Source organism: Chamaea fasciata, unplaced genomic scaffold (assembly GCF_029207755.1).
Source record: "Chamaea fasciata isolate MVZ Bird 193981 ecotype frontalis unplaced genomic scaffold, bChaFas1.0.hap1 SCAF_11, whole genome shotgun sequence".
NCBI lineage: Eukaryota > Metazoa > Chordata > Aves > Passeriformes > Sylviidae > Chamaea > Chamaea fasciata.
In genome coordinates, this window is record NW_027094096.1 from 6,045,330 (window position 1) to 6,066,193 (window position 20,864).

Sequence of the window (20,864 nt, forward strand, 5' to 3'; positions counted from 1 at the left end):
TCCAGCTGAGTTTTGCAGAGGCCTCACACACCTCCACTGACAAGTGTGCCTATAGGCATGGCCCTCAGCACCAGTTCAGGCTGGGAACCCACTGGCTGAGCACCAGCCCTGCAAAAAAGGGCTGCTGGAGGGGATGGTGTGCAGAGGGTGAGCATGAGCCTGCAGCAAGGGCTGATCACAAATAAGGCAAATGATGTCCTGGACTGCCTTAGGAGTAAGGCCAGGAAAACAGGGGAAGTTGCTCTCTGTCTGACACTAGCGAGGCTGCATCTGGGTTCCTGAGACCAGTTTTGGGTTCCTGGGACCAGTTTTGGGTTCTTGGGACCAGTTTTGGGTTCCTGGGACCAGTTTTGGGCCTTAACGTCAGAAAGTGACGGGAAGAGATCAGCCAGAGATGTAAAGGAGGGAAATCAGAAAGCTGGGATCAGGATCAGGCAGCAGGAGACACTGAGGGCTGGCCCTGGCTAGCTAGGGGAAGGGGAAGCCAAGGGCTAAACACAGCCTGCAGCTCTTAGAAGGGCACTTACAGTGACAATGGAATCAAACTGCAGCTTGGGAGGGTTAGGCTGGAGGACACTGAGGGAAGCACGGTCTGCGAGAGGTCACCAAGAGGGGCTGGGCAAATCCCTATCCTTGGGGAAAGCCAGTGCTGATGTGACCCAGTGTTAGAAATAGTATTCCTACAAGTGAGCTGTTGGATTAGAAACCTCCCTTCCTCCCAACACTGCTATGGGAGGCTCTCTGATCCCTCCATAAATAGTCCCACAAAAGATAAGCGCAAGAACTGACATTTCCAGCTCCTGAGGTAGAAGTTTACCAGCACCCTTCTCCCCTGCCTTCCTGGCCATCATCTGTGTGTTCCACAAAGCACTTCTCATTCACTCCTCTGCTCCCTATCACCACCTTTTCACCTGCCAGCACTTTTGTTTTCTTACTGGGCCCAATTACCTCTACTGAGCTCATCCCAAGCTCCAGGTATAGCCCCACAAGGCACAACATTTAACTACACGTCACTGCTGCCACGTGAGAGAGCTCCCATCCCTGCCCTCCACCTCCAGAGCTCCACTGTCACTCTGGGGACCGATTTAACCCACTTGCAAAAGGCAGCAAACAGACTTGGCTTTGTTGCTGGATGATATCCTACTGTGTTATGAATTAAGCCAGCTCACAGAAAGACCTGTGGGGCCCAGGGCAAGAGAAGGGTGACACACGGTGAGGAGGTAGCAAGAAAAGAAGAAAAAGACCATCTTTTTTGAATACTGCGAGTGGCCACTGCAGCATTTCACTTGCCTTGAACCGGCAGCCCCAGAGCGGTCATTCCCAAGGCATTCGGCAGTGAAAGTGCTCCTGCTTCAGACCAAGCCTCGTCCATTTTCCCAGCTGTTCTACCCGGAGGTCTCATCCCCCCCTGCAAACCCTGCCCCTGTTATATCCTTAGCGAGCAGACTTAACTCTGGAGAGGGAATTTAGCTGTGCTGAGGTTCCTGACGGTCTCTCCAAACTGCTCGGCCCCGCCCAAGCCATTACTGCACATTATTACCTCATCCAATTCTCCCCCAGGGAGTGAAAAACACACGTTCCAGAGATTAACCTCTGAGATGTACTCTAACCTGTCACCAGAACGCATGAAAAAATGTGCCACATTATGTTTTGGAGCAATTTTAATGCTGTTTCTTAGGAAACAGCTGCACTGCTCCTAATTTCAACTTTTTAACTTCCTCACTGGGTCACCCATTATTTAAATATAAATAAAGCTCAAGATGGGCCGATTTCAGCAAATAGTGAACCCTCTAAATCTGGAGTGACTACATGTCCATTTGGTGTCCTAGCACATCCAATCTTTAGTCAGTTGTTCCAGAGAGCGAGTAGAGCAGCTGGGATTTACCAAAAACATACAGCTGTGATACAATCTCCACTGCTTTGGCTACACCTCTGTGATCTTCAGAGTCTTGTCCAGACTAAACGACTCGATTATCTCCTTCAGCCACAGCCCAGAAAGGGCAAGAAACAGCACAAAGAAGCACCTTGGGATGGTAAAATCATAAAAAAGCCAGGTAGGCTGGTGTGCAGAGATTTGTACAGTTCACAGCAGACAGCAGAACGTCGTGGTTCTTCCAACACGCAACAACAAACATTCAGAGCAATCACACAAAAAAATCTCACAGAAAATACTTAAGTCTTACAATACTTCTCCCCATTATTAAATCACTGTCCTTGCTGTTAATTTCCCCTTGTTTACAAAGACATTTTGACTCTGCAATCTAAGCCTGCAAGGTTTATTTTTAAACCTGCTGGTATCTAGCTGCAAATAACTTTCTGCAAATAGACACGCCTAGGGGGGACACAGATTGATTCTCTGATCCAATAAAAAAAATACAAGGAAAAAAAAAAAGATAAAGAAATGCCAAGTGTCCAAACCTGGGCCTGCTGGAAGGCCTTGAGCCGCCTCTTGAATCGAGATGGAAGAACAAAATCACAGCCCTTGGCAAGGAAAGCTAGCTCCCCTCCCAGATCTGGGTCTCTCCGCAGAGAACTCTCCTTGATCATCATCCTGGGCAGCTCCTAAGCAGATGTTGACCTTTCCAGAAGGGGCACGGGCACTCTGCAGGAGACCACGTCAAGACCAGCACGTTGCTTTCTTGGTTTTGATTTTTTACAGGCAAAAAATGACAAATGGCTCCAACATATTATGTCTTCTCTCTCTTCACAAGGACAACATCTAGCAATTTTATCTCACTCCGAAGCCAGAGCTCCCTGTTTTAACCAATATTCAAAGTGTCTTTCAGTACCACCAGGATCTTCTGCCTTCTTGTAATACTTTAATTGAGAAACATGATCTACATGTGAATCTATTTCCCTGCTGGCTACATGACAGACAATCTGTCCTTGGCTTGTAATAGGCCAGGGGTGACATGAGAAAGGAAGCACCCACCACCACTACCAAGAGCTCTAAAATTAGATACTCTGCAGAAGTGGCTAAATATACCATCTTCCCCAATAGTTCCTACTTTGTGTGCTCCTGTGCTGAGACCTGAGGGGCACCCCCAGGTCAGCCAGGCTCAGCTAGAGTTAAACCAGGCTCAGCCAAGGGCCCTGCCTGTGGGATGGCAGTGGTTTGAGGTCCCCGCTGCTGAGGTGATGAAGCAGAGGAGCAGCATTAGTTCCCACTCTTGACTGAGGGCTGTAATTTTCAAAGAACATAATTTTTTCTTTCTTGCTGGAAAAAGCAAATCATCTAGTTCCTTTAATGCCAAGCAAGCACACAAGGATGATCTTGGATAATAACCTCAGTCATTCCCAAGCAGCTCTTAAGGAAACAGTTTCCTAAAGACATCAAAATGCATCATTCCAGTTATTCACTTTCCCCATTACTCCCACCAGGCAAAGGCAAAGCAATTCTCAGGGGACAATAGTCTACTTTTTCTCTGCACAACTTGGAGCAAGCAGACTTCAAACCCTTGCTCTAACTTTGTCTAGGCTTCTTAGAAGTACGTTCTCCCTCTCTTATCATAAGAATGGTGCTGAACAAGGGCCTAAATCCAGTTCTTCCCACACAAAAGAGTCCCATGGAGTGCTTCCCCTACCTGACAGTAACACAAGAGCCGCTCTGACAGGACGCTGTCTAAGTTCAGTAGCACAGAAAAACACCCGATTCTGAGCTAGTAGGGCTTGCTCTCATCAAGGTATTGCACTTGGAATGCAAAGATCTCAGTGAGCCTCACAACAGAAGGCTTTTATTGGACAAATGCCTCTGATGTCTTCTCCTGGGTTCCTGTAGAAAGCCCTAAGTTAACATGAAGCCCAAATGAGCACAAAGCCTAACAGTGGCACAAAGAGGATGAGGATGAAAAAATAACCTCCAAAAAGAAAAAGGGAGGCAGGAATGCTTGAAGTGGAACTGCCACCAAACAAAGGATACACAGATTCATATGCAACACATTTGGAACAAATTTGGTTTTTCTTACTCTGACAATTTTTTTTCTAAACGTTAAGGCAATACCTAAAGAGCCCATGAGGCTGCACTGTACTGGGAGTGCTGCAGATCTCATGCAGCAGCATGTCAGGAGGTGATTAATTGTAAATCATCTGTGGCAAGTGATGAATTACTTCATGTTCTGCTTACAGCCTGCAGAGGAAATGAAGCCCAAGGAACCTCTCTGACCTCCAGCTGCATCCAGACCAGCTACAGAGACCTTTGACAGACGTATGCATTAAAGAGACACACTAATCTGGCAGCCACTAGTTCCTACTTTAAAAAAACAGCACAGCCAAGTACTTTGCATGCTCAAATTAATGAGCCACAAAGGATCTCAGAAATTTGGGAGGTTTTCACTGATAATCTGAAAAAAACCCACAAGTAATCCAAAGGCAAGGCTCACTGTGTCTGCATTCCAGTGATTTGGAATAGCAGGTTTCTAGCATGCTACTTCCTATCCTCAAAACACACAAGGTGGATATAAATAAAGATATAAATATACAGTACTATGAGAAATCGACAGTAAGAGAATCTTGTTTCGACAGCTTCAAAGTCAACCGGACAAAACCCACAGCAGAAAAGCCTGGTCTCAACAGGCAGACCGACTGCACAACCACAAACCGAGAAATCCCTCCTTGCTGTAGGTGACCCAGGTTAAAGGTGAGAGATGTCACATTGCCTCTGTTAGTTGCCTTTCATTCTGAGGTACTTTAGGTTCATATAATACTTGTTTTTATTTCAGTAACTGTTACTAACAGAAAAAAAAGCCCGCAGTTATTCACTATTTGTAATGAATGAATGAATGAGAAGTAATGAATAATTGATGTTTTAGGAGCGCAGATTGTGTGTATAGCTTAAATGACAGATATTATCAATATCTGATCAAAACAATTTTTAACATATGTAAGATACAAGTTGATTTTCCAGAAGGAGTTTTACACTATATTATAGACACATTTTGAGAATACACAATTATTTCAGAACAGAGTTAAAATTACTGTGACATTATAGCAGCCACAATTAATCACTCCAAACAAGATCCTTGATAAGAATACCATTACATTTGCAAAACCAAGAAGTGCACAAAATTATGAGGGGACAGAATTACAAAGTTGCAAGATCAACCTTGACTTTCTATGAGTCAGAAACAGTTAATTCCCCTCAGAGCCCTCTTAGGGCCCTCTGATTTAAGCACACAACACAGACATTTTACTACAAAAAAGCAAAGTGTGTGGCCTTGAGAGGGTGTTTCGGGGCATGGGGAGTTAAGAACGTTTTGAGAGTCCCAGAAACACCCACCCCATCAGTCCTTGAGGAGAGGCAGGACTAGACAGAGGCTACCTAGAGCCCACCCAGAGGAAATGTGGAAACAGGGAACAGCCTGTGGATGCTTCACTCAAGACCTGAGATACAGCACGGTTATAAAGGTGGTCTTATCAACCCCACAAACCCTCTGCTCCCAGATCCACAGTCCCTGGCCAGAAATGGTTGAATCCCCCATCAGATCTCAGCTGAGGTATTCCACTTACTAAGTTGGCAGAAAACAAAAAATGTTCGGTTTAACTTAGATACAAGCCCCACAGTCAGTTTAAGGAAGGTTTCAGTACCACACAATAGGAAGTAGAGGCATATAGGAGAGAGAAATGGGAAGCAGAACTGCGCTTTCTGGCTCACTACAACACATAATCCTTTTGAGGAGATATCCAACAGTGGAGGGACAAAAACCAAAAGGGTCTCTTTGTATCAAAGCCTGGCCCTGACCTCTGCTCCCAAAATTATTCATAAACTTTATCCAACAGCTCTTAAAATACAACACATGAGCAGAACATGCAACAGACCCCTGAACCATTCACACTCGATTCTGAAAACAGAAGGACCACATTGCTTACAGATTTTTCTAGGGTTCTTTCACTAGAGCACCATCCTGAGCATTAGCTGAATTTACTTGGTCAAATCAGCCAACATGTACAGGTGGCAGACCAAGGTCACAGGAAGTCAAAAACATCCATCACTGACTTCTCCAAGGACTTTGCACATGACATTTTACTCAAAGGTCTTTACCTTTGAACACACCCCACCACTCAGCATTTCTGCAGGTCAGCTCAGAGCATCCCAACAGCCCCATCTCCACCTTCTTCATTGCCTACTGGTCCCAGTTTCCCCCAATTCCCTCAAACCTGCAGGTCCATCCAGGATCTTTATAGCCCTCCTCTCTACAGATAAAAATACAGATAAGTACTTGGGGGCTTGCTGCCCTCTAGAAGGCAACTGCACTGTTCTCACTGAACTATTTTTTTTCAAAACCAACATACTAAAAAATCAGCTTAAGACAGGCACAGAGAACAGGAAATCCCAAAACAAATAGTTAGGAGGTTTAGAGATAAGCAACGGAAAACTGGATCTCAGAATGGGAAATGTTGGACAGTCTAAAAGTATGCAATGCTTCCTCTGGCCTGCCCAAAAGAAGCGTGATGCCCTTATTATTGGCTCTGCAAAATTGATTGACTTCTTGAGTATTCATTTCCTACTTTTTAAATATTTGGGTTTTGAAGACGAAGAGGCAAGTGATCCTATTGTTCTCTGTGGAGAATCATAATTGGGTTTATGATAAAAAGGAAGTGTGTTGCTGATATAAGTTAGCACAGATTTATCACAGATAAGCCAGCTGAGCCAGAGAACAGCCTGGTCTGAAGGATTCTCCCTCTCCTTTTTCATTGCTTAGCATTTGAGGGATATTAAATCTGTCACAACCCTCACAAACAAAAGGTGTGCTGTGTTTTCATCAGTCTCAGAGCTCTGGGGTTTCTGCATCTGTGCCCAGCTCTTAGATAACAGTTTTACGAGCCTTAAGAAAATACAACAAATACTTTGCGTAATTGAGGCACACACGCAATACCAAGTGAGAATCCATATGCAGTTTCAATTACATCCAGAGTGATCCAGGAATATGGATGTATTCCCCACATGCTACACCTAGTAAGGGACACCTCTGTGCCACACGTAACAGCAAACCTTGGGGCAAGTGCAGAGGCAGCAGCCCAGTGCCTTCTGCCCTCTGCTGAGGGGACCAGCTGCCTCCACATCCTCTGCCTCCCCACAACAGCTCTTCTCTCCCAGGGTCTTTGGTTCTGGGCATCTGCACAAGGCAAGGGTCGTGTGACTGCACAGAGGAGCAGAGCTCTGGCAGCTGTGGAGCACACGTCCATGGAAGGCAGGCTGGGAGCAAACTAACACACAGCCAGGTGGGATCAGGGGAACACAACCTGCCAAGGCACCACACTGAGAAGCCACTTGGCAGCATAAATGCATCCCATTTTCAAGCATTACATAAAATCTGCCACAAAGCCAGTGTCACACTTCATCAAACACATTTTTGTTTGAACTCACAAGTTAGAAAATTTTGTAAAATAATGTACAAGGCAAGATTACAAGGGGTTACTTTAGAGATTTTGGAGCTGTTTAGTTCTACACTTGCTGAGGAAAAATATTCTTTCCCTTGCTGGAAATATCAGAATACCATTTTCTGTAAGCAAAGTTGCCCAGAGCAACAACAGAAACTCTTGGAGAGCCTGGTCTAACAGGATCTCAGCACCATCATGTAGGGTAAGACACAACCCACGCACCCTTTTTTCAGAACTGCACCAAATTCTGGGCAAAAGTGGCCAGTTTTGAAAACATGCACATTAAGCTCCAACTGGAGGAAGCTGTGAAAGTTTACTTACAACCTGGGCACTTTTTCAGTGCCTGTGTGGAAGGGGGATTTTGGAAACTGAAGTCCTCTCTACAGTTACTGCCTACCTGGAAGGATGGCAACAAGTTTTCTTGAAATTTAGCAGCTGTCACCAAAAGAAAAGCACTGAGTGCTCGACAGACAGCCCTGGCTTCCCTCTAAAGCAGGCTCCCATCAAGACCCTTTTCCCTGGGAAAACCTACTCCTCTCATTTGCAATACAAGCAATGCAGACTCCACATGATTCCATGCACTGGGGACAGGGAAAGCAAAAATCCTGAGATTCTGTCCTTTGTCCCATGGAGGATTGGTCTCTTTAGGAACCAGTGATGAGGAGGACAAGAAAGGCTGCTCAGAGATGGGAACGGGAAAGGTGGAACAATCAGTTCTCACCAAACTGCCGAGAGCCAGTCCAATACTCGGTCCCAGAAATAAAGTAATTTTTTATGCTTATTAAAGTAATTTTACTGTAGCCTATTACAAGAGACCCATTTAAACCACAAGCAAAGAGTCTACAGGATAACCAGCAGGAAAGGGTCACGCTCAAAGGTGAAACTCCATGTCAAGACCTATTCTGTTTTCTCATGGGTTTCAGTTTCCTTTTTTTGTGTATATTTAAATACAGGCCACATTTCTGCCAGGTTGAACACATTATTCCACACTGCAGCATCCAAAGCACAATGCATCACTTAGATGCAATTCCCTCACTCCCCCCACATTTTCCCACGTTTGTTTTACTCACTATCCCATCAAAAGTTTGGTTCTCTTACCTTTATTACTTCTGGAGCCTGCTGAATTGAAGATGGAACAGAGTCTCTGGAAGCAGCCCCAACATGGCTTTTTTGCCCTGCAAGCAGGGACTGTGAAGGAGTTGCTAAAGTTTCCTGGAGAATTTGCATCACTTCCCTCTCCTTGGACAAACTTCCCTTGCCTGTCTGGAATTCCACCAGCTCCTGGGCAAAGTCCTCAATGCTTCCCAGGATCCGCAGTAAAAGGGCTTTGTCATCCTCTTCCATCTTATGACCGTTGGTTTCCATGATTTTTGACAAAGAAGAAGGGGGATCAGCAGGTTTACTTTTGGGTTCAAGAGCCAGAGGTGGAGCCTGCCTACCCTGCCTGCCAGACACCTGCAGTGAGGCAGGTTCGCTCTCCCTCCGAGAGGGTTCCCTCAGAGCACTCTCCATTTTCTGGGAAAAGCACTCCAAGTCCAGCAGCAGTTTGTCTATCTCCTCCTTGTCCACCCTACTGCATGTCTGGGCTCCTTTGGGGACAGCAGCTTGGGCACCACACAACACAGGATCCGACACTGGTTTTAAAGGAGCAGTTTTCTCGGGAGCATCTCCTGCCCTGGCCCGCTCTGCTTTAGCATCAGCAGGAAGGCCTGAAGCAGCAGCTCGTTGGTAGCTGTGCTCCAGGCTCTGCCAGCCCCCCTTCTGCTCGGCCTTCTTCTCTGTCCCTGCTGTTCTGTCCCCATCAGACTCCTCCTCGATGTACAGAGCCTCGGTGACAGATGTGCAGTCGCAGGGGCTCGGGGCTGGGGACTGAGGTAGAGCGTCTTTCGCAGCTCTCACGCTGCTCTCTGGAGGGACACCGGGCAGGGAATTGGAGGTGAAGCTCACAGTACCTGTCTGGATGGACTGGGAGGTGCTTGTCACCTCACCCTGACCTGGTAGAACAAGAGGAACTGCACTTGAGGATGGCAGCTGAATGATATCTTCATACCTGGGGGGCTGCTCATCACCAAATACCAGGGGAAAGGGAGTTTGCTGCAAGCCATGGAAACAGTTCATGAGCTCTGCCCAGTCACCTGCTTCTCTCCGCCCCGCTGTCTTCAGCTCAAAGGGCAGCTTTTTCAGGTAGGAAGAAAATCTTGTCATCAGATTCATGTATATCATCTCTGAACTAGCCAGGGGATCGTTGCTGTTCCCTCCACCAACATCTGCAGACTTCTTCTTGATGCAGTGTTTGATGATGTCCGTGCATTTTTTCAGATCCTCTGAGCACTTAAGCAAGATGTCCAGGCACACCTTAATATCCCCACCAGAAGAACCATCTAGCTTGTGCTTTTCTAAAATCTGGGTAATGAAGTTTTCTTCAGGGAAGGAATGAGGGCAGAAGGGAACCACAGGACTCATGGTGACTTCTGGAGCATCATTGCTCTCCTGCCATTTCTCCACAGGTGAGGGACTCTGCAAAGAGCCACACGGAGGGCAGTTCTCATCATTGTTAAAGTGCCCATAAATCAAGTCAAAATCAAAGGATCGTCTGCTGAAAGATTCTGACCGAACTTTCCTTCCCTTTCTGTAGGCCACATGACTGGAAGAGTTTTTGAGCTTTTCAAAGGAGAATTCCTTTATTTTACCACTGGCAAGGTTTATTGCCTCACCAGTAATGTCTTTTAAACTGCTGGAGGCTTGCACTGAAGAGCCCTTCTTGATTCTTGCACTGTTTGGGAGGATTTGGTGATAGTCCTCATTTCCAGCCAAGGCAAGACCATTTTCAGGAACAGGAATTTTATGGTCCAGGTTGGCATCTTGGACACCGAGCTCTGCACAGAGACTGTGGTGTGCAACTATGCAGGTGAGCCCCTGTTTGAGGAGCTGGCAGGAGCCTGTGCAGTAGTGCACAGTGTGCTGGGAGTGCTGCTCTACCACCACGCTGCTGTAGCAGTTCACTGAAGTCACCATCAGCCTGTAGGTCGCTGCCATAGCACAGCCCACGCTGGGAAGTGAGGCTGCAAAACTCACCATCAACTTCACAGGGAAGAACTCACTTTTCACAGCCACACCATATCGGATGAAAACATTCAAATGTCAATTGGAAACATCCAAACTGTGTGAGGAGCTACTGTCTTGGAAAGCCCTGGAGAAGTCTGGAGTGGTTTCAGCAGTACAGTTACAACAACTAGTGCAACTTGCATATGGTTTAACTTAAGGCACCTCGATGCTTGTATTCCATGCAGAAAGCCTTGCTCAGCAGAGGTACAGCACGAGCTGCTCCATTTCCAATGGTCCAGGTAGCTTCTCCAGCAGAGGCCATAAAATCCAGTCAGTTCCTAGACAGAGTGACAAGTCAACGATTTCTGCTTGACCCTTTTTCTCTCTTTTTGGGTGGGTCAGTAAAAGGCAGAGAATCCAGTAGCATGTAGAGACAAAAAAATCCACACAGTGTGCTTGGGAGATTCCTCTCTCACACTGGTGACACAGGTCCCTGCAACAGAAATAAAGGTGACAGTCATTACGATTGCCATGTATTACGCAGCCTTGTCTACTACCAAACATCTGGCACCAGACAGAACAACCAGCACACAGGCCTGCACAGAACAGAGTAGGCTGATAGTCTTCTTTCACTCAGATCTACCATATAAGAGCAGTGCTGAGGAGCTGGCCTATATTTATACACGGGCTGTCTGTGTGCTGCCATTTTAACAGCTCTATTTTAGCCACTCATTAATTTTTTTCAGACTTGCTTTTTTTCCTCCCCAGACCGAGCAAAACATTACCTTTAATTCTAATAGAGCAAAACATTTTGATCCTGTTGTGAATTTCTGCCTTTCGTTTTCCAAAGCTCTAAAGATAAGGCAAAGGGCAGCAGAGAAAAGCACTTTCAGGATTTCCAAGCTCTCTGGATTACAAAAAGCTGCAAAAAGCCTGCAGCAAAGTAGCTGAATGCCTCTAAGAATGTACGGTCTTTAGTAAAGGCCACATTGGCTTCCATCAGCCTTTCACCAAGGTCTCTGGGACCATAGCAATATGTTTTAAGGAGGAATAACTGTTTCTCTTACAACCCATAAATAGCAGCACATTTAATACAGTAAGTCCACTGCTGTAGACATTGAGGATTGTAACATTTGTATAAAGGTTAATCCTATGAAAACTAGGAATTGAGTGTTTTGCACTTAGCACAGTCATTTCCAGCTGCATTCCCATCATCATGGTCAGAACTGCACCAGAAAGAAACTCAAAAGCTGTTTAACTTTGTTATGAAAAAAAACAAATCTCAGATTTAAGGGTCTTGAATTTTAGACATAGCCTCATCTTTCTTTAATACACGAACAATCAAATTAAAACACCCCAGTGAAATTCTGAGCACCCTCTATTCCTGTACAAACAGAAATTGATTTAATAAAACATTATTATATCACACAGCTAAGTCACTCCACAGCACGGGTTTATTTTTGTTTCTTCAAAGGCAAATATCCAGCACCACGAAAGGCCAGGCCTGCACCTGATGAAAGCACTGCCCTCCCCACAGTTCCATCCCACCAACTTAGCTCAAAGCCTGGACAAACACAGCACACACGAGGCAAGTGCCCTAAGAGCTTGGTGCTGTTGTAATTACCAACTGGGGAGAGCACTAGTCTAAACATTCACATTTTACGTATTTTAAAGCCTTAATTTAAAATTGAGAAGCACCGTTTCAGGAATGTTCAACGGGATTTGTGAAGTCTGCTCATTGCAGTTCTGTGGAGTGGCACAGGTAAAGAGCCCTTCCCAGTTTGTTCTTTGGATTATACAAGGCATTGAAAAGATTGCATTCAGGATGCAGAGCTAACTGCCATGCCGGGCTCTGTAACAGGCTGCCACCTGCCCATCCCAGCTGCGGGCCAAGCAGCTCCTCAGCTCCTCCTGCCGTGGCCTGCTCCCCTCCACACCCACTGGCACTGCCCCAAAGCCCCTCTGGCACGGGAGGGCCCTCCCGAGGGATGAGCAGAGCTAGGAGGTGTGCCCCTTCCTGAGGAAACAGCACGGGTCCCAGCTGTGTCCCTTCCCCAAGGGATGCCCCCTGCGCAGGGACAAGCACGGGTACCAGGTGTGCCCAGCCACTGCAGTGAGTCAAGGTGCCTGGGGAGAAAGGGCGTGCACAGAACCCTTTTCACACCGTCACTGACAAACCCAGGGAACGCACTTCACACCCTCCACTCTCCCCTCTCACGCTTCACTGTCACGTGTGCTAACCCCTCTGCTGAATCAGAGCCACAGTTTAAAAAGTGCTGTTTGGCTCCTCAGTGCCTTCGTGGGCTTTGTCAGGAAACTCATGCTAGGCCTCCAAAAAGTCCACTGATCCATGGACTCGCTTCAACACATCAGGGTGAGAGGTCTGCTGCTTTTCCTCTTCTGAGCCTCCATCAACTTCAAACAAGCCTTCTGGCATTTCCTGAAATCACCACTGTATAATAGAGACAGGAGAGACCTTCAGGACAGCAAGTTTGATGAAGAACTAATATCGCTTCTCAAAAAGCATAGGACTTCCCTGAGGGCTCCTTCCTTCTCCCTCTGTGTCACACACAGCAAGGAGAGACTGGTCTTCCTTTTAGCAGCAAAAAACAATTTGGGTTTATACCTAATTTGGGCAATAGTTACATCTAGATTAAGTTATTTCTTAATTAGAGTAATAAGGTATTACTCACTGTCTCCTTTTCCTCTGTCACTCCAAGGGTAGTTTCCTCCCACCACACCACTGACTAAGCCAGTTTCTCTAATTAAGCCACCTTCAAGCAATGAAGTTTTTGCCTCTGTAAGGTTACTCCTTCAAGGAAAAGGTCTCCTAGATTCCCAACCTAAACGGACTCTTCTTTTTTTGTTCAACCTTGTATTGCCAGCTATGCCCAATAACAATTTCAGGTGTTTATGCAATGATTGCTGCACTCTCTAATCCCTTTCCAGTTTGCCTGTATTCCTCTGGTACTAGCACAAACCAACACAATGCAAACATAAATTTGCTCAGGCCAACACAGGATTGCTGCCTCCTGCCTCTGCTGTCAGCACCTTTTACTGCTGTGTCAGAGGAGGAAGTAATCAAACAATCAATACAGAACCCCAATAGCCTCTTTCTTACCACACTAACTAATGTCTTCCCAGTAATTATTTACTAATTGTTTTATTATCACTGTCTGCAGAAACATGCTCAGGTTATTCAAGGACTGCAGCAGCACAAATCCTTACAGATACAGAGTGGAAATTTCTCTTCTTTCCCACTGCCTTGCCCAAGGTAGGACATGCTCAGCTTGCAGCTTTGAGTGTGATCTGTTGAACATGACACATCACGCCATAGTCAGGACAAAGCCTAAGAGAGGAGTATCCCTCTTTTCAGATCTGGGAATGCAGCCTCAAGTTGAGCTTCAGCTGTGACTCTTGGTGGGTGACTAAAACCTGCTATTTATGACTAGAATGAAAAGATCAAATGCACCAAGAAACTTTCCTACTTGGCACTTTCCAGGCTGCAACTTCATTCCAGTTTGACTCTAGAGCAGCCCCCAGTTCAGAAATACTGCAGAAAGATTCTGTAATTAGGACTGCTGCCACGAAACCAACCCAGCCCCAGGGATACAGGACTGGCTTCACAACACAAACTGTGAATGAATAGTGCTTCTTGTGTGACTGCAGAATAATGCTTTATGTCTGTCCTATCTCTGCAAGATGACATGAATTACTTTCCAAAGGAAAAAATTATTGCAGATACTAATTATATAAAAGGTTATTCCACAAGACACACAAGAAATTCTATTCATGCAAAGATTATGCAGAAGTTAAATAACTGAACAATGACAAACTTCAGATTGGGACTGTCAGCCAGCCCTTGCAAACTGAGGTCTAGAAGGCTACAGGACAGGGCTCCAATAGCTCTGAAAGTCTCTAACTCCCCAAAAGTCTTCTTGAACCCTTGTCTGCAGCCCTACCAACATGAGTTAGAAACCATCATAACACAGTATTGAGTAAGCCAGCCTTCCTGCACCAGGACATGGCCTGAGCATCACTGTGGAACTGCTTATTTCTAGTGGAAGGTGTGGTAGGACCAACCCTGCAGTTTGGTACTCTTGCAAAAGAAAACAAAGACAGAACAACAGGTCTGTTATTTGGACAGTCAGCAGTATAGCTTCAGGTGTATCACCATACCTGTGTAATCAGGTGTCAGGTCTTACCCCCTTAGAAGGGCCTGTGGTACCAAAAAGCAGCATGTAACTGTAGCTTCTTATTTAAAAATGACTGGGTTTTGTTTAGAATTTACAGAGCAAAGCAGATTTGGGACCAAGCTATATGGATTACAGAAGAAAAAAGCAGGCAAACAACAAAGTAATGATTTCTTTTGAAGAATTATTTTGTAACAAATCCAGTTCTGCTGAATTAAGTGGAAATTTTACAACCAGACACTTAATAAATTATTTTGGATCCCATCACAAAAGGACTGATCAACAACTTGCCATCACTTGCACAAGTTATTACTTCTCAAAAAGGAACAGGAGACTAAAACCAGTAACTTTTCTTCCTCTACTGAAGAAGTTTGGAAGAAAAAAAATCTGTACTGTTCCTTTGTCCTGTATTTCTTACGTATTTACACCTTATAATATTTTGATGTGCTTAATGGCAACAGAATTACTTTGGATGTAGGACTTAGGTGGGAAGTGCAGCTTTTCAGATCTCAGGACCAGCAGAAATTTGATGCACATGCACACATTTCAGAGACAACAGAAGAAACCACTCACAATTGCACCCACACAGTTTGGAGATTACAGGGGCTTATACTACTGACACTGGCACAGCATCCAGAACCTTTAGAATCTTTATTTCTAACAGCTATTTCTAATAGCTCCAAGCTATTTCATGTTTTAGAAACTGCAACAAACTGCGATGGCTACAAATCTCAACTTGCCTCATAACCCCGGTTAGAGGATCTGACCTACTCAAAGTAAGCACTTCTATTTGAACCAGAGGACACTTCCTCAGAGTCTCAAGTGCTTCAATATTTAATTACACACATTCTAGAAAAAGGGTCATCATTTCCCATTGAAGTATGTTCAACATCACGTTCCACAAACAGCTATCCCACTTTCTTATGCTAAATTAAGAGAGCTTTCAGGAAGACCAATTTCCTCACCCACAAGTACTAACATAGTATAATCAAATCACCTCTTTGCATTTTCCAGGAGTGCCAGAGAGTCTGAGATGTCTTCAGAGTCACTGCTATAAATCTTTGTCTGAGTTCTTTCTGTAACTTGCTATTGTTCTTACAAAAACATGGCAGAGGTGGGATTCATCTCACCTACACAGCCACGAAGTGTTCGGTGCTGTCTGTAGGCAATGCAGATAAGAGGGAAGCACGTCAAAAAGAAACATCACCCCACTGAGTTTAACAATCTAGTTTTGAGATGATGAGTTATATTCGATGAATCCCACCCTTCAGGATTGCACAAGAACACGGGAAGAACCATTTCTGTCTCCAATAGTGGTTAAATGCCAGTGCTCAAGGAGCAGTATTAGAAAGACATGTGGTGTTTCCTAAGAGTATTCTCCTGGCCTCCAACTGCTCCTAGTTCATGAGAACTGTGAAGCTGGATGTGGTTTGTGCGTACTTACTAACCTTCAGAGGACTTCTCTCCTGTGTGCTTGAGCACCCCTGGATTCAACAGAAATTGTTTGCATCCTGAGCATCTTTTGACAAGACATTCTACCACCCACCACCCCTTTCAATCCTGTCACTCACCAGTTTCAGTGTGCCAAGATCTTGTACTGAGACACTGCACAAACACTGCACCTCCATGCACACTGTCCACAGCATTCCCAAGTTTACAGAACTCCATGTCATCCCTCTGCCTTCTCTTTCCTTTCTCTTAGTTTACACAGTTCTAGTGCAGAAGCCACTTTGCACCCCTAAGCATTCCCACTGCCCCTCTCATAAGCTTTTCTGGTTCAATTACACACTTTAAGTCACAGGAACCCAAAAAGGGCAGAGTATTCAGGAAAGATGAGAACCACAGGCAGAAATTAATTTTTGAGCTGCCTTTCAAAAATCACTATTATCCCTACATAGTTTTCCCCTTTCCAGCCTCACTGCTTTCAGATAATGCATTCTCAAGTGTCTGCTCTCATAACCACCTGGGTTAACTCACTCTGTCCTTCTTCCTACTTGTCTTCCAAGAGGAAATAAAGATACTATTGTCCTTTGTAAAATGCTCAGAGATCCACTGAGAGAACACTCCGTTCAAGAGGAAGGTGCTCAGCCCTTTTAGAGACCAATATTTCCATGTGGCCTCAGAAAAAAAGGTTCAGAGATGGGCAGCAATAATGATCCAGAGGTCTTCAACAGCTATTCTGCGAGGAATGATGGAGCAGGACCAGGCACTTCAGATAGGAAGAGAGGTGACTTCAGAGAAGTATAAAAATCTCCAAAGTCATAAATGTCATGGAAAGAGCAGATAGGGTCTGACTGCTCACCTACTCCTCAGCACAAGAACTAGGAGGTCAGTGCCACAACAAGCAGGGTAAAACAAGCACATGCATGGGACATGTCTCATCAAAGGATGTCATGGACCCAGAAAGGCTCGGGGGAGTCAAGGGGACATGTTTTTCTACCTCCTCTGTCAAAAGTTACCACCTTTTACATGGCTGCCACTTTGCACCCTTTAATTCTTGCTGTGCTGGGGTGGCAAAATAAACAGGGATATTCCCATGGCTGCAGATTTCTATCATCATCCTTCCTCTTATCCTTCCTACTTCCAAACATATATTTTGCAGGCTAAGTTCCAATTTATTTGGTTACTCTTTTTACAAAAGCTCTTCAGTCATTTGCTTTTCTGTAATATTAACTACAACTCTTTGGAGAAGGGAGAATGTCTGCCCCTAACTTTGGGAGGGTATTTTACTCATTACACAAAATCAAAATGGATTTTCACCATGGCATGTTGGTTTGCTCCCTCTTCTTTTCCTAGAGATGTGATTTCTATTTGCCTTTTTTTGTTGTTTTTGACTGCCGCTGAGCGAGTTTCACAGAGCCTTATCTGCATTACTTAAAAGATCACTTTCTTGAATGGCACAGATTCTCATGAGCTCCTCACTGCACAGGCACAGGGAGTTGTTTATGCCTTGTGCACATTAGTTTACATCTGCTGGTATCAAGTACCTACAACCAAGTACTGTGAGAACCTTCTGCAACTGCAACCAGCTTCTGCTACCCTAATTCTGTGATTTTCAGTATATACTGTCACTTCATTACTCAGCCTCTCTCCCAGGCCATTTATAACTTGGGTCAACAACACAAGCCTTAACGCAGATCCCCCCGGGAGTGAAGAGTGATGACTCTTCCCTAGAAAAGCTGACAGTCCTTCCTACGCCTTAACCAGGTATTAATTACTGAGAGAGCTACACTGCTGCTCCACGGCGGTTCACTTCCTTCAAGGAGCATTAACAAAGTCCTTTGTTGATCTCTCTCTGAAAATCCAGACACAGCAGAATGTTTGCTTGTTTGTCTCTCATGCCTTCTTGTAGAAGAGCTCCAGACCATCGAACTTTACCAGCTGTAGCTGGGCTTCAGCATTCCTGCAGTGACCCACGGAGATCACTGCAATGGGAACACTTATCAAGGCAGGCCTCCAAGGAGACATGACCTTGAGCCTCACTGTCCGTGGCAGGACCATTAACACTGCTCTGCAGTCACTGTGCATTCAGACAAGTCAGTCTTTACACTGAGAAATCTGTTTTGGTGCATTTACCCTAAAGAAAAATAATCCCCCAACACTAACTTAAATACAACCTCTGCACATTTACAGCAATGTAAGGCAAGCCCACCACTCAAAAAAGACGTGGGCTAGTATCAATAATAACACTCTGCACTGATTTTTAAAAATAAACCTGGCAGTAGACCATAATCAATTGTTTTAAAATACTGACTTGCAGTTAGTGAATGCAGTATTATTCAGCGTAACTCCTCCAGGTTAAGTGACAGGGTTATCTAATACTCCAGTGCCTCTGTCCCCTTCACAAACACCAGCAGAGTCCCTGAACACGAGCATACCAGAAACTGCTGGAGAGCACCAGTGCATGGGCCATGCAAGCTTGTCACTGGGGGTGTCAGCTGGGAAGGAGAAGAGTTAACAGTACCAGGAAAGATGTCACCCTTTTCAGCTTTTCTGAAACACCTTTCTTCAACTTTCCGTTTGCACAGTCTTGGAACTAAAACTGACCAGACAGGAATCTGTGCCCCATGAGACTGGTTTCCAGTTAGACAGATGAGACAGCAAGAGAGTAAAAGCTCACACGATTTTTCCACGTAGAGCCAACCCGTTACACAAAATACTTTGCCAACTAATTATTGCTCCAGCCCCACGTCTGTGTACAACCACCAATCTGGCTCACTTAGCAGGACTCAAACACATTCAAAAACATGCTGAAGTCCAGCAAGGCACAAGAAACAAGAATTATCGCCTGAGCTCTGACACACTGACAGAAAATAAGGTGACCAACCAGTAAAACACTGGAGGTGAACAAACTTCAAAAGCACATAATTAGCAAGGCTCAGGGCAGAGGTCAGAAAGCCTGCTTGATTAAGTAATGTGTCTCCTGGCTGTTTATAACCGTATATGGAAAGAGATAATTTCATATTAGCAAGATAAATTTATTGTTCCTGGAATGTTAATTCAGTATTAAGAGTATCCATTCACTTTATAGAAATTAAAGTGATTTTATTTAAGTGTTAAAATAACAAAGGAAGATCTGTGTCCAAGACAGCATTCCCTTGGTCATTAACTTTTGCTGACACTGAGGTTACAATTTACAGATTCCCTGAAACCATTTTTGGAAACTTACTTGGAAGTTAAATTTCTCCTGCAGCAGAGTAGCCATCTGCTAGTGGTCTGCAGAATAAATACACTTCTAATTTAGTAACAACTAAAACAAAACAATTGCTTTCATTTATTGCCCATCTATTCAGAGCTCATGCATTTCTCATTGCTGACATATCTAACTTCTTCAGGTCTTACATGTATTGCATTGGAGACACTTAAGCCCTCAGGCATTCAAAATTTTGGGCAAAATTCCCTTTGTCTAAGGTGACAGCCCGTGTCTCCAGGGCAGGCTCAGCTCCCAGCCCATATCTGGCCCCAGCTGGAGCACTACAGCTATTCCATGGGTCAGCAACGAGCACAGTGACACAGAAAAGCTCTGGCTCTGGTGCTGCACTCCCACCCTCTCCTCTGAGGCACAGCTCCAGGAGCCAAGAGCTGTCATTCCCACCAGCCATACCTTCCACAAGCCCGTTCCTGCCAGCCTCCATCTCGCACTGCGAACAGCAGCAGCTGTCGAAATGCAACAAATTACACCAAAAGGTGCAGCATGTCCTGGCATTCAACAAGCCTGGCACTGCTACAGATTTTTGTGCCTGTGCCTTCGATAAGCCACCCCAGAGGCACAGAGCAGTGTGCTCAAAGCAATGCACAATCTAAGGGAGCATAACTTTTCTGCCCTCATCCTCTACCAAGGAAAACTAAAGGTGTTTTTACCTGACGTCCCGGTAAGATTGAGGAAATCATTTCTCCTGTGTATTTATTAACCCAGGGAGATTTACAAGACAACAACAAAGCAAAGAGAACTTTCATTAATTTCTCTCTTTTTCCCGTGTATTTTAATAGAAGCAGATTAAAAAGAGGAGCAATACACACAGGAAAAAAAACCAAGCAAAAAAACAGGTAAATGCAAAGATACCCTCACTTTAAGGGGACAGCCGTGTTCACATTCGTGAAGCCGCATATTCATTAAAATGAAGTAATTTTTAACTAGCTTGTTTTACATGTATGACCTCAGGTATTGCCTCCTGCATCCTACCTATACACTATTCTGCAGTTAGAATTATTCATTTCTCCATCAACAGAGTATTTGGATGCTAATCGAACACTGATTAATTGTTAACACTTTTAATTACTAACATTGATAATATTTTCCAGTATTATCCTCATTTTACTCTGCAAAGAGAATAAATCTGGTTTTGGTGCTCAAGCCCTGATTTTCCAGAGTATGTGACTTTAGGGAGTGTTTCATATGGTCACAGCAAAGCACCTGCTTAGTCACAACTGCCCTGGCAGTCCTAGCTCAGAAATTCCACAAACCAGACCCAGAGACATAAGCAGCAGAGGAAATACAACAGTGATTTCTGCTGGAAAAATCTTGTCCCAGAACACACAAGAAAACATCTTTATGACAGCACTCAACTACGTTAATTATGGATGAGAAAATTCCCCTCCTCCCACAGTTCTACTTCGCTGTCCCGTTTCTGACAGAATTGGAGCACAGGATCTAAGCTCTAACTGAACCTTCAGAAAAGTTCAGTGTAACAGGAGAAAGCCTGCTCTCACAGGGAAGAAGAACATGCACTCATTTAAGTCAAATCAGTA

The 20,864-nt window shown here is 44.8% G+C and overlaps 1 protein-coding gene across 3 annotated transcripts in view; it reads right to left on the bottom strand.

Annotated features, from left to right (window-relative positions):
• PPP2R3A (protein phosphatase 2 regulatory subunit B''alpha) overlaps positions 1-20,864 on the bottom strand; it is a 56,405-nt gene that overhangs the window by 31,098 nt on the left and 4,443 nt on the right. For all 3 annotated transcript variants that reach the window (XM_066194145.1, XM_066194146.1, XM_066194144.1), the window contains exon 2: positions 8,476-10,915. In XM_066194145.1, coding sequence (XP_066050242.1) covers positions 8,476-10,455 — 1,980 coding nt within the window. In that variant the 5' untranslated portion in view covers positions 10,456-10,915. The remainder of the gene's footprint in view (positions 1-8,475; positions 10,916-20,864) is intronic.